The sequence below is a fragment of the Phyllostomus discolor genome, chromosome 2 (assembly GCF_004126475.2).
Source record: "Phyllostomus discolor isolate MPI-MPIP mPhyDis1 chromosome 2, mPhyDis1.pri.v3, whole genome shotgun sequence".
Taxonomy (NCBI): Eukaryota; Metazoa; Chordata; class Mammalia; order Chiroptera; family Phyllostomidae; genus Phyllostomus; species Phyllostomus discolor.
The window spans coordinates 100,401,285-100,415,545 of NC_040904.2; the positions used below are offsets into that span (position 1 = coordinate 100,401,285).

Below are 14,261 nucleotides of genomic sequence, written 5' to 3' on the forward strand. Positions count from 1 at the left end.
ATAACATTTGCATCTTGGGAATATCAAGAAGGAGAAGAAAAAGAGCAAGGGATAGAAAACCTATTTAAAAAATAATGACAGAAAACTTTTCTAATTTTGTGAGGTAAAAAATCACACAAGTTCAGGAAGCCCATAGGGTTCCAACCAAGATGAACCCAAAGAGGCCTACTCCAAGACACATCATAATAAAATGCCAAATTTTAAAGACAAAGAGAGAATTTTAAAGGCAGCAGAGAGAAACAGCAAGTAATATGGAAGGGAGCTCCAATAAGGCTATCAGCTGATTCCTCAATAGAAACACTACAGGCCAGAGGGGACTGGCACAAAATATTCCAGGTAATGAAAAGCAAGGACTTACAACCAAGACTATTCTGGCCAGCAAGGCTGTCATTTAAAATGGATGGTGAAATAAAGAGCTTCCCAGACAAAAGAAGGCTAAAAGAGTACATCTCCACCAAGTCAGCACTGCAAAAGGTGTTAAAGGGACTGCTATAAAAAGGAGAAGAGAGAGAGAGAGAGAGAGATGGGGGGGAAAGGCAATGAATAAATACCTACCTATCAATAATAACCTTAAACATAAATGCATTACATACTCTAATCAAAAGACATAGGGTAGCTGAATGGATAAGAAAACATGACTCACATATATGCTACCTACAAGAGACCAACATAAAAACAAAAGATATACATGGGTTGAAAGTGAAGGGATGGAAAAAAATATTCCAAGTAAACAGACAGGAAAAGAAAGCCAGGGTGGCAATAGACTTCAAAAATATATAGAATAGGGATAAAGGAGAATACTACATAATACTTGAAGGAATAATCCAACAGCAGGATATAACCCTTGTAAACATAAAAGCACTCAATATAGGAGCACCTAAATATATAAAGAAAATCTTAAAGGACTTCAAGAAACATATTGACAACAACACAATCATCATAGGGGATTTTAAATACCCCACTGTCAACAATGGATAGACCTTCCAAACAAAGGATCAGCAAGGATATTGTGGAACAGAATGACACCCTAGATGAAATAGATTTAATTGATACATACAGAACCTTCACCGGAAAGAAGCAAAATATATATTATTTTCAAAGGCATGAGGAACATTTTCAAAAACAGACCACGTGGTAGGACACAAAACAAGCCTCAACAAATTTAAGAAAATTGAAATCATATCAAGCACCTGTTCAGATCACTATGGACTAAAAGTAGAAACCAACCTCAAGGTAAACTCAAAAATGCTCAGATACATGAACCAAAAAGACCCCCAAAAGTCTCAGTAATCTTAAGAAAGAACAAAGTAAGAGGGATCACAACACCCTATATCAAAACTCTCCCACAAGGCCACTGTAATCAAAACAGTCTGCTACTGGCATGAGAACAGACACATAGATCAATGGAACAGAATAGAAAATCCAAAAATCCAAGTCTCTAAGGTCAATTAATATTTGACAAAGAGGGCAGGAGCATACAATAGAATGAAGATAGCCTCTTCAATAAATGGTGTTGGGAGAACTGGACTGGTAGTCATGACACTGTAGAAGTTCTATAGGAAGACATAAGCAGGAAAACTTCACATATCCCACATAGCAATATTTTTGCCAATATATTTCCTCAGGCAAAGAAAATAAAAGAAAAAATAAATGGGACTACATCACACTAAAAATCTCCATGGCTAAAGAAATCAGCATCCAAATGAAAAGGGAACTGACTGTATGGGAGAACATATTTGCCAATGATACATTGGGCAAGGATTTGATCTCCAAAATATATAAAGAACACATACAACTCAACACCAGGAAGACAATCCAATTAAAAAATGGGCAAAAATTTGAATAGATACTTCTCCTAGGAGGACATATAAATGGCCCATAAACATATGAAAAGATGCTTAACATCACTAGCCATTAGCAAGATACAAATTAAAACCACAATGAGGTACCACTTCACACCTGTCAGAACAGCCTTCATTAATAAATCAACAAACAAGTGCCAGACAGGATGTGGAGAAAAAGGGACCCTAGTGCACTGTTGGTAGGAACGCAGACAGTTGCAGCCACTGCGGAAAACACTATGGAATTTCCTCAAAAATGAAAAATGGAACTGCCTTTTGACCCAGTGATTCCACTGCTGGGACTACACCCTAAGAATTCCGAAACACCAGTTCAAAGAACTTATGCACCCTGATTTTCACAGCCACGCTATTTACAGTCCCAAGTGCTGGGACTGAAACAGTCTAAGTGTTCATCGGTAGATGAGTGGATCAAAAATCTGTGGTACATTTACACAATGGAATACTATGCAGCAGAAAGACGGAAGAAACTCCTATCTTTTGCGTTAGCATGGAAATGGAGAATATTATGCTAGTGAAATAAGCCAGTCAGTGAAGACAAATACCATATGATCTCACTTATAAGAGAAATACAACGACCAAAATAATCTAATAAGCAAAATAGAACCACAGGCATGGAAACATGGAACAGTCTGAAAGTGACCAGTGGGCAGGAGAAAGGGGAATAATTGTGGAAGAAGGGGAAGGGACTAGACAAAAAACATGTATGAATGACCCATGAACATGGACAGCAGTGTGGGAATTGACTGTGGGAACAGGGTTGGGATGGACAGAGGAGGACAAAGGGGGAAAAATTGAGAAACTGTAATACAATAATAATAAAAAATGATTTAAAGAAAGAAAAAATAGGAGCCAAACAAAAGAATGTATAAGGTATAATTCCACTTATATAAAATTCAAAAACAGATAATAGTAACCTATAGTGTTCTAGAAGTCAGGAGAGTAGTTATCTTTAGAGAAGATGAGGATATTGACTGGGTAAAGGTGTGAAATAGGCTTCTGAGTGTCTTGTGTTTTTTTCTTTTATTGTTTTTCTATCTTGTTTCCTGACTTATGTATCATTTCTTACATTCATCTCTTCATAATTCATTAAAAACACATCTATAATTGGTGTATGTTACTCAATACTTTAATAAAAATATTTATTAAAATATTAAACACCTATTACTTACAAAAGACAGTTATTTATTTTTATTTTTTGTTGTTGTTTGATTACAGTTGTGCTCATTTTCCCCCATTAACCTCCCCTGCCCTACCCACCCCCACCTCCCACATTCAATCCTCTTCCTCCCATTGTCTTTGTCCATGGGTCCTTTATACATGTTCCTTGATGACCCTTCCACTTCTTGAAAAAATAAATTAATTCATACTTCTTTAACTAAATATATGTGAAAATATATAGAACCTAGGACCTCATTGAATGGGGAAACACTACAGGCATTGGCGCTAAAGTCAGGAAGAAAGCAAGGATGCTCACCCTCTCCACTATTTTTAATGCCATGGGATTTTTAGTAATGTAGTTATACATGTGCAAAAAAGGAATATAAGTTGGAAAAGAAGAAATAAAATAATCTCTATTGTAGATTATATGATAATATATCTGAAATGCCTACCAAAATCAACACTGAAATAAATACAAATAGTAAAAGAATTTAGAAAGTAGCATACTAAAATCCAGCCATAGAACCAATACCCTCTAGAAAAGATAATGAAGAGAAGATCCCATATAAAATAGCAACCAGTATCAAAGATTTGTCTTGATTTTGAAGCCCTGGCATTCAGATACATAGACACATTCTGACTTCTAGTTTTAGAATGTGAATCACTACACAGTTGTATTAAAATCAAAACCAAAAAAAAAAATAACAACCAAAAAGTCAATTACCATATTTTTCAGACTATAAGATGTACCCCCTCCCCCAAATTTGAGAGGAATAATGAATGTTAATGCTGCTGTTGAGTTCTGTTTACATTTACATTGGTGAAATATGTTACTTATGTTATTAAATATTTTACCACATTTTTTGCTTCAAAAATTTTTTTCCTATTTTCCTCCTCTAAAACCTAAGTGTGTGTTATGGTCCAAAAAATATGGGTAGCTATAAAATTTGCAAGAAAATCTATGTGTGGAACACTTTGCAAATACAAAAGTATACTCAAACAAGTGAAAGGTATTCCTTGCTTTTGGATAAAATGACTCATTACTTTTCTTCTATTTCCTGAAGTTTGCTATTTAAATTTTTTTTCTAAAGTCAAATGATTTTATCAGTAAACAAAAATTTCTTTTTATACATATGAGGTCTGTCCAGAAAAAGGACAGCCATTGTTAATATAATGAGAATGGTTTGTGTGAGTTCAATATAACATGGCAACCAAGGAGAGTATACTGGAATGCACATGCATGAACAATAATGACTTCTCTGTACTAGTAAGTGGGGCAGTAGATGCCATTGAGTGAGCATGTGTACTGTGTGGTCTTTGCATTCAAAATGACTGAGCTAATAGAGCAGTGAAACTGCATCAAATTTTGTGTTAAGCTTGAACATTCCTTCATGGAAACTATTTGGATGATTCAGAAGACTTTTAGGGACAATCGAATGAGTAGAACACAAACAAAAGTGTGGCACAGATGCTTCAAAGATGGTCTAGAATCTGTTGAAAGGGAGCCACATTCTGGAAGGCCTGCAACAAGCAGAACACCTGAGAATGTTGAACATGCACAGGCTACAGTCAACAAAGATCAGCAACTGACAGTGTGAGAACTAGAAACTGATCTAGGGATTCCAAAAACCACTGTGTCTGAGATTTTGACAAATGATCTTGACAAAATTCATTCCATAGCTTTTGCTACTAGAGCAGAGGGAACATCGTGCTGCAGTTGAGGGAACTGTGTGAGGTCCCAAGATGCCTACTTTGAAGGCCACTGAGGTGTCATTGTCCTAAGTATAATGCTTCTGTTTCTTGTATCTTCTTCAATAAATGTCTCTATTTTTTATATTATGTGGCTGTATACTTTCTGGAAAGAACTTGTATGAAACTATAAATTTTTCTGTTGACAAATATTCATCTGTATCCTACTAGTTTCAATATAAGATATTTTTGTTTAGGTTTATATCTTATATTTCATTATGATTTCTTTTTTACCATGAACTATTTACAAGTATATTTTTTCCAAAATACTTTTGTCAGTGACTTCTAATTTTATTTTGCTATTAGAGAACATAGTATGTATGATTTTGATTCTTTGGTGTTTAATAATTAAACAGATATTTATCAGAAAACCTATTTTCCTCAAATACTGTTCCAGGTTCTGACGAAATAGTAGTGATGAAGTCACCCTACTTCTGTGCCTTTATGGTACTTACATTCTATTATGGGAGGTATTTTTAGAATTAAATATATATATAACTATATAAAATACATAATATGTAATACTATTACATATTACATATTTGTGGTTGGGTGATGTTCATGTTTTGGTCAGACATGATTTCAGAGTGATCTTGTTTTTGTCTTGATCCATCATGGTCACAGAATGACCTTGTCTGATATCTCCTCAGTATCAGGGGCTGCTTTTCTCTGTCTCGGTTGTCAAGTGATTCTCATCTCTTTATAGTTCCTGTACTACAATTTTATAATTATTTCAATAATTATGACATTTTGAGGTTCAGTATTTCATATTTTGTTATTTTACCAAAGCTATTGCTAATAATGTGTTACAACCTCCACTTTTCAGATGTTTAGTTTGAAAAAAATAGCATTTTACTATACCATTTTATTAAATTTGGGGGCTCAGATTATGAAAGGTTATATTATTCATTTTCTCACGTCAAATTTTCCAAACTTTTCAGATTTACAAATCTAGTTTCCATACATGCTCTATGAATTGTTTTCATAACTACATAGGAATTCATTTTTTTATTCATTATTTTCTCTGGTACATAAAAAGAATTGATTTGAAGTTAAAACACATCTTAATATAGTATGTATGACTTTATATAAATTTTATTTTAAGAAATATTCTTTTTTAATTCTTTTTTATTGTTGTTCTATTCCAATTGTCTCAATTTTTTCCCCCTTTGCCCTCCTCCGCCCAGCCTAACCTCCACTTCCACATTTAATCCATGGGTCATTCATACATGTTCTTTTACTTGTCCCTTCCCCTTCTCTACCCCTGTACCTCCTCGCCCATCCCTTCTGACTGTTGTCAATCTGTTCCATGTTGGGATGGGAGTAAAAGATGGAAAATTGTACTGCAACAACAATTAAAATAAAATTTAAAAAAAGACTCAAGGGAATGGGGAGACAGGGGCTAAGTGGAGGTGGACAAAGTGAAGAGAATATTGTTTAATGTTACAATCCCACCAACAGTGCACTAGGGTCCCTTTTTTACCACAATCTCTCCAACACTTGTTTGTTCCTTTGTTTATGATGGCCATTCTGACTGGTGTAAAGTGGTATCTCATCATGGTTTTAATTTGCATCTCTCTGATAGCTAGCGATATTGAGCATCTTTTCATGTGTTTCTGGATCCTCTGTATGTCCTCCTTGGAGAAGTGTCTGTTCAAGTCCTTTGCCCATTTTTAAATTGGGTTGCTTGTCTTCTTAGAGTAGAGTCATGTAAGTTCTTTATATATTTTGAAGATTAAACCCTTGACTGAGGTATCATTGGCAAATATGTTTTCCCATACAGTTAGTTCTCTTTTTATTTTAATACTGTTTTCTTTAGCTGTGCAGAGGCTTTTATTTTGATGAGATCCCATTTGTTTATTTTTTCCGTTATGTCCCTTGCTCTGGGAGACATATCAGTAAAAATGTTGCTGCGTGAAATATCTGAGATTTTCCTGCCTATGATTTCTTCTAGGACTTTAATGGTGACATGGCTTATATTTAAGTCTCTTATCCACCTTGAATTTATTTTTGTGTATGGTGTAAGTTGGTTCTCGAGTTTCATTTTTTTGCATGTAGCTGTCCAGTTTTCCCAATACCATTTGTTGAAGAGACTGTTTTTACTCTATTTTATGTTGCTGCTCCCTTTGTCAAATATTAATTGACCATAGAGACTTGGGCTTATTTCTGGGCTCTCTATTCTGTTCCATTGGTCTATGTGCCTGTTTTTATGCCAGTACCAGGCTGTTTTGATTACAGTGGCCTTGTAGTACAGTTTGGTATCAGGTATTGTGATCCCTCCTACTTTGGTTTTCTTTCTCAAAATTGCAGCAGCTATTTGGGGTCATTTATGGTTCCATATTAATTTTTGAAGTGTTTGTTCTATGTCTTTGAAATATGCCATTGGTACTTTAATAGGTATTGCATTGAATGTGTAAATTGCTTTGGGTAATATGGACATTTTGATGATGTTAATTCTTCCAATTCATGAACATGGTATATATTTCCATTTGTTTGTGTCTTCCTTGATTTCTTTCTTCAGTGTTATGTAGTTTTCTGAATACAGGTCTTTTACCTCTTTGGTTAGGTTTATTCCTAGGTATTTTATTTTTCTTTTTGCTATTTCAAATGGGATTTTTTTCCTGATTTCTGTTTCTGCTGTTTCATTGTTGGTATACAAAAATTCCTTTGATTTCTGGATATTGCCTTTGTATCCCGCTGTTTTGCCAAATTCATTTATTAGGTCAAGCAGTTTTTTAGCAGAGTCTATAGGATTTTCTAGGTACACTATCATGTCATTTGCAAACAATGACAGTTTTGTGTCCTCCTTTTCGATTTGGATGACTTTTAGTTCTTTTTCTTGTCTGGTCTCTGTGGCTAAAACTTTCAATACTATATTGAATAAAAGTGGTGAAAGTGGACAACCTTGTCTTGTTCCTGATCTTAGTGGAAAAGATTTTAGTTTTTGCCCATTGAGCATGATGTTGGCTGTAGGTCTCTCATATATGGCCTTTATTATGTTGGGGGATGCTCCCTCTACTCCCACTTTGCTGAGTGTTTTTATAAAAAACTGGGTGCTGTACTTTATCAAATGCTTTTTCTTCATCTATCGATATGATCATGTGGTTTTTGTCTTTGCTTTTGTTTATGTGATGTGTATTACATTTGCTGATTTGTGAATATTGAACCATCCTTATATCCCTGGGATGAATCCCACTTGGTCATGGTGTATGATCTTTCTAATGTACTGTTGGATGCAGTTTGCCAATATTTTGTTGAGGATTTTAGCGTCTATGTTCATCAGCAATATTGGCCTGAAGTTTTCTTTCTTTGTTGTGTCTTTATCTGTTTGTGGATTAGGATGATGCTGGCTTCATAAAAAGAGTTTGGGAGTCTTCCATCATTCTGGATTTTTTGGAATAGTTTGTGAAAGATAGGGATTAGCTCTTTCTTAAATGCTTTGTAGAATTCTCCTGTGAAACCATCCGGACCCGGACTTTTGTGTGTCAGGAGTTTTTTGATTACTGCTTCAATTTCATCTGCTGTTATTGGTCTGTTCAGGATTTCTGCTTTTTTATTGAGTTTTGGAAGATGATATTTTTCTAGAAATTTGTCTGTTCATTTCACCTAGGTTTTCAAATTTCTTGGCATACAGTTCTTCATAGTAATTTCTTACAATCCTTTGTATTTCTGTGGTGTCAGTTGTAATCCCTCCTCTTTCATTTCTGATTGTGTTTATTTGGATCCTTTCTCTTTTTTTCTTGATGAGCCTGCTTAAAGGCTTGTCAATTTTGTTTATCTTTTCAGAGAACCAGCTCTTGGATTCATTGATCCTTAGAATTGTACTTTTAGACTCTATGTCATTTAATTGTGCTCTGATCTTGGTTATTTCCTTCCTTCTGCTTGCTCTGGGCTGTCTTTTTGTTGTTTTTCCTTGAGTTCTTATAGACGTAGGGTTGGGTTGTTTGTTTGAAATGTTTCTATCTTTTTTAGGTAGGCCTGTATCGCTATGAGCTTCCCTCTCAGGACTGCCTTGGCTGTGTCCCATAAATTTTGGGTTGTAAGTTCAGTTTCATTTGTTTCCAGAAACTTTTTGATTTCTTCCCTTATTTCAGTTTTGATCCATTCATGGTTTAGTAGCATGCTATTCAATCTCCATGTTTTTGAGTGTTTTGGGTTTTTCCCTTTGGGATTGGTTTCTAGTTTCAGTCCCTTATGGTCAGAGAAAATGCTTGGTATAATTTCAATTTTCTTAAATTTGTTGAGGATTGCTTTGTGTCCTATCATGTGTTCTATCTTTGAAAACATTCCATGTGCATTTGAAAAGAATGTGTATTTTGCTTCTTTGGGATGAAGGGCTCTGTATATATCAGTTAAGTCCATTTCCTCTAGGGCATTGTTCAGTGCCACAATATCTTTGTTGATATTTTGTTTGGAAGATCTGTCCATTGTTGACATGGGGTGTTAAAATCCCCTACTATAATTGTGTTGCTGTCAATATCTTTTTTGAAGTCCTCTAAGATTTTCTTTATGTATTTGGGTTCTCCTATGTTGGGTGCATATATATTTACAATGTTTATGTCTTCTTAGTGTATTCTTCCCTTGAGTATTATGAAGTGACCTTCTGGGTCTCTTTTTATGGCCCTTTTTTGGAAGTTTATTTTGTCTGATATGAGTATTGTTACCCTGGCTTTTTTTCCCTGTCCATTTGCTTGGAAGATTTGTTTCCCGCCCTTTACTTATAGTCTGTGTAGATCTTTTGTCCTGAGGTGGGTCTCTTGTAGGCAACATATGTGTGTCATTTTTTCTTATCCATTCAGCTATTCTATGTCTTTTGATTAGAGCATTTAATCCATTTACGTTTAAGGTTATTTTTGATAGGTACTTATTCATTGCCATTTTCGTACCTGTGTTTCTCTTCCTCCCTCTCTCTCTCTCTCTCTCTCTGTCTCTCTCTCTCTCTCTCTCTTCCTTCTTTTCCTTAAAGCAGGCCCTTTAGCATCTCTTGCCGAGCTGGTTTGGTGGAGGTGTATTCTTTTAGACTTCTTTTGTCTGGGAAGCTTCTTATTTGGCCTTCTATCTTGATTGAGAGCCTTGCTGGGTAAAGTAGCCTTGGTTGCAGAGCTCTGGTTCTCATTACTTGGAATATCCCTTGCCAGTCTCTTCTGGCTTGGAGTGTTTCCATTGAGAGGTCAGCTGCTAACCTTATTGGGGTTCCCTTGTATGTTACTTCCTGTTTCTCCCTTACTGCCTTTAATATTCTCTCTTTGTCTTGAAATTTTACCATTTTAATTATGATGTGTCTTGAGGTAGGCCTCTTTGGGTTCCTCTTGATTGGATCTCCCTGTGATTCCTGGATTTGTGTGACTTTTTCTCTCATCAAATTAGGGAAGTTTTCCATCATTACTTTTTAAAATAGGTTTTCTATCCCTTGCTCTTCTTCTTCTCCTTCTGGTATCCCTATTATACGGATATTGTTACATTTCATATTGTCTTGCATTTCTCTTAATCCCTCTTTATTCTTTTTGAGCCTCTTTTCCTTTTGTTGCTCCTTCTGTGTGATTTCTTCTACTTTGTCCTCTAGCACGGTGATCTGATCTTCTGCTTCATCAATCCTGCTTTTCATTCCTTCTACTGTGTTCTTCAGTTCAGAAATTGTACTCGTCATTTCCTCTTGGCCCTTGTTGACAGTTTCTATTTCCTTTTTCATGTTGATGTAGTTTGCAGTGAGTTCATTGTAGCTTCCCTGTAGTTTCTGGTAGCTCATTGTGAGCTCATTGAGCTTCCTGACAATCATTGCTTTGAACTCTATATCTGATAGTTGAATTGCCTCTATTTCATTTAGCATTCTTTCTGAGGCTTCCTCCTTTCCTTTCATTTGGGGATTGTTTATTTGTCTCCCATTGTTTGCGAGACTCTTCTTGTTAGCCTCTGCTTCTTAAATTGATCTGTTCTGTCTCCCTGGGTTTGTGGTGTGAACTTCTGTGGTAGAATAGCAGTGAGTTTCAGTGGTGCATTTTCCTTCATCTCCAGGGCTCACTGGTCTTGGACCGTCATTTAGGTTGGCTCTGTGTTTGTCTTGGGTTTTGATTGTTGTTGGGTCTTTCTTTGGCGGTTCCTTCCCACCAGCTGGTTAAATGAGGGTCACTCTGTCCACCACCTCTTGTATTTTGTTGTGCTGGTGAGGGCAGGTTGTGTTGAAGCTGGTTCTTCCATGTGTATAAGGTTTAAAGAGTTCTCTCTTGCTCTTGTTCAGTTGTTTGTATTGGGTACTGTCTCTACTGTTTAGTTGTATTTCCAGATAGGTCCTGGATTTGAGGTTTGTGTGGCTACCACTCCCTCCTTCACCTTCTTCTGTTGTAATCTGTTATTGGTCCCTTTGTTGTTGGGTTTCCTCTTCCAGTGGGTATCCTGGTGTTCACCACCTCTACCTATTTTTTGTCATCAGTTGGAGCGGGAAGGCAAAATGGTTTAAGACAGCAAGAGAGTATTCTATGATATTTACAGGAGCAGCCAGTAGAGAAAAGATAGAAGATCCTTTGACTATGTATAGTGTTAACGATGATTTTTCACCCAGCTAGCTGATTTTTAGAAAGGATGGAAAGAAGATAAGACTCTTGTTGGGGAAGGAAGGATTGTGAGTTGGATCTATAAAGCAGGGAGGTTATGGGAGGTCAGATTCTGAGGTCAGGTGAGAGTAAAGGATAGTAAATAGGTGTAGTGTGTGAGAGAATAGAGTTAACCACTACAGTAATAGAGTTCAGGAAACTTTGAAATGGGCTAAGATCTGGGAGGGGTGCTGTGAAGTATTACAATTGCATGGAACAGCAATTATTTATAATAATATTAGAGCAATAATCATATGACATAATCTATGAGATCTATGTAACAAGAATAGGGAGTACAGAACCTCAAGTAGTGTGCTAATGGTATACATGTGAGTTAAAGGACAGTACATTAGCAATACACTATGAAAGAGATCATTAGGGCAAAGCTGTCAGGTCATACAATATATCCAGCCTAGCAAAGCAGACTATACAAAAAGAAGAGAGATACAAAAATACTATTAAAAAAGATGTAAGAATACTGGAAAAAATAATAATACAAATATGCAATAACTTGCAGGTTCTCTGTAATAGCAGAGTAAAATTGGTCTCACAGTCCCAGCTGTTGTGATACCCTTTCTTTGGGTTCAACTCTGGTCTTTTCACAGATCCAGGATTTTGTCTCACTTGTAGGTATTTAAAAAATAAAAATAAAAGAGGCAGATGAAGGAAGGAAGAAGAGATAAAATTGGAGGAAAGAAAGGAGGAAGGAATAAAATACATATGCAGGAAAGAGAGGAAAAAAATTAAAAAAGAATAAAAATAATAAAAATTAAAAATTTAAGAATTGTTAAAAAATAGAATAAAATTAAAAAGTCTTTTGGTTTCAAAGTGGCCAAACCACTTTGGATTTTCTGGTCTTGCTGGCTGTGGCAGGCCGAGGGGTGATTGGTATGGCTTTTCTTCCTTGGCGGGTCGGCGGCACGCACTGTCTGGGAAACTATTGCGGCTCCTCAGCCCTGTGCCCTGGGTGTGGGAATCAGGCCTTTCCCCAGGGTTACTGCTGTGGACTGGAGTGCAGGGATGTTCTCCCACGCTCCAGCGCACCCATGCGCCCTTGGCCAGACTGTCTCATCCTTCCTGGTGCTATGGGGGTGCACAGGGTCCTCCACAGAAGCACACCTTCCATGCAACCTCAGGATCACTGCCAGGCTGGGTGGCAGGGAGGCTGGAGCAATTGATCACTTTAGGAGAATTCCCCAAACAGTGTCTGTCTTTTCACTCCTTCCTCTTGAGAAATTCCTCCTATTCAAGCCTGCCGCTCCATACAATGGCCTGGCTTTTCCCACAGCCCAACTCTCCAGCCAGACCAGTGACCATGGGAATCAGGGCCGGCTATGTGACCCAACCCCTCCGGTGTCCACAGCCTCCAAGGGTGCTCACAGCCCTTGTGTCTTGAGTCTTGAGTCTTGAATATGATCTTCTAATCATCCTCTCTCAGATTTTTTTATTATAAAATGAAGGACATATTATAACATATTATATGAAGAACATATATTACATATATTTTAATAGTCTTATTGATTTATAAACAAATAAGCATTTTAAATTATCTGAATCTGTAGAACACCTTTGTGAATTTCTAAATGTTCACACATGTAAGTTTAAAATGCTGGTATAAATCAAGGAATAAATAGGATTTGATATAAGGAAACTTGTCAGATTTGTGGCCACATGTTTGAAGTGCATAGGATTGAATGACATTATACATAATACATTAAACTTACCTCATTTCATCTTTTATTTCATCTTCAATTTTCTATCCCTTTTTCTTTTCTTTCAGTTTTCTTATTTTACTGTTGTCATGTATTTTTACATATTTCCTCAATTTCTCTTTGGAATGAGGCAGATTTAATTGGTAAATGTTTATATTGAAGTAGCTTATTTGCCAATTTTTACAAAGGTAGGTAGCCTATTTTCAAGATCTGGAAAAACTGATATTCTAAATAAAGTTGTATTATGTAGTATGATTTTACTTTATTGTATTAACATTAAACTTTATTTGGAACAATTTAAAATTAATGTTGAAATTACAAAATGATTGTTCTAATGTTTTCCAGCTGCTAATAGGTTATGAAAATGGTACTGTGGTATTCTGGGACTTGAAATCTAAAAGAGCTGAACTGAGAGTTTATTATGATGAGGTAAGTGACTTCTGCTGAAATATTTGAAACAGTGTTGTGACTTTGTATCTGTTTTGTTTTTTTTTACTTTTAATCTTTGTATGTTACCAATATTCTTATCATTTGAACATGCCTGGTTCTAATTCAGTGACTCACAATGCCTGTTAATCCTTGCACCAGTTCCAACTCTGGGTTCTTTTCCTAAGTGGGAATTCTGCCTTGACTGCCCATTTTGGGGCCCTTTATGACATCTTACATACTGTGGTGCCTGTTACCTATATTGTATAGCCACCTTCATCTGAACTTCTTTTCTTTAGGCTCTGTGCTTTTGCCTTGACTCATTGTCCTTAGGGTCTCTAAAGACACTATTCACACTTTCCTAAGAAAATTATTTTTTTTAATGACATAAAGTTTAACTGGTCAAGTTGAACAGCCTTATATTCTAATACTTGCTGCCCTAGAATAAAGAGAAATTTTGAAAATAGTAATACGTAATAATAAGAGTAAGTAAGATCTTGAAGTTTATTTTACATAGTTGAGACTGGTAAGGGTTTCGTTCAGAGAAAGCAATGAACTCCTATTTACCAAAGAGTAGTCTCTGAGTTGATACTTCAGGTGTTCAGAGATTGATATGGCCCCCACCAGGAAAGGCTAAGCTGTAAACAGTGAGGCTGGAGACAAAAGGTGAGAAAGGGGAACTGCCTCCTATAGCTGTGAAAATAAAGGTAATCAATTAAATTTTTAAAATGGTAGAATGGAACTCTGGCTGGTGTGGCTTAGTTGAT

At 36.2% G+C, this 14,261-nt stretch overlaps 1 protein-coding gene across 6 annotated transcripts in view; it reads left to right on the forward strand.

Annotated features, from left to right (window-relative positions):
• Positions 1-14,261, forward strand: part of STXBP5L (syntaxin binding protein 5 like) — a 335,631-nt gene that overhangs the window by 108,611 nt on the left and 212,759 nt on the right. For all 6 annotated transcript variants that reach the window (XM_028505036.2, XM_036018147.1, XM_028505038.2 and 3 more), the window contains exon 8: positions 13,414-13,497. In XM_028505036.2, the coding sequence (XP_028360837.1) occupies positions 13,414-13,497 (84 nt within the window). The remainder of the gene's footprint in view (positions 1-13,413; positions 13,498-14,261) is intronic.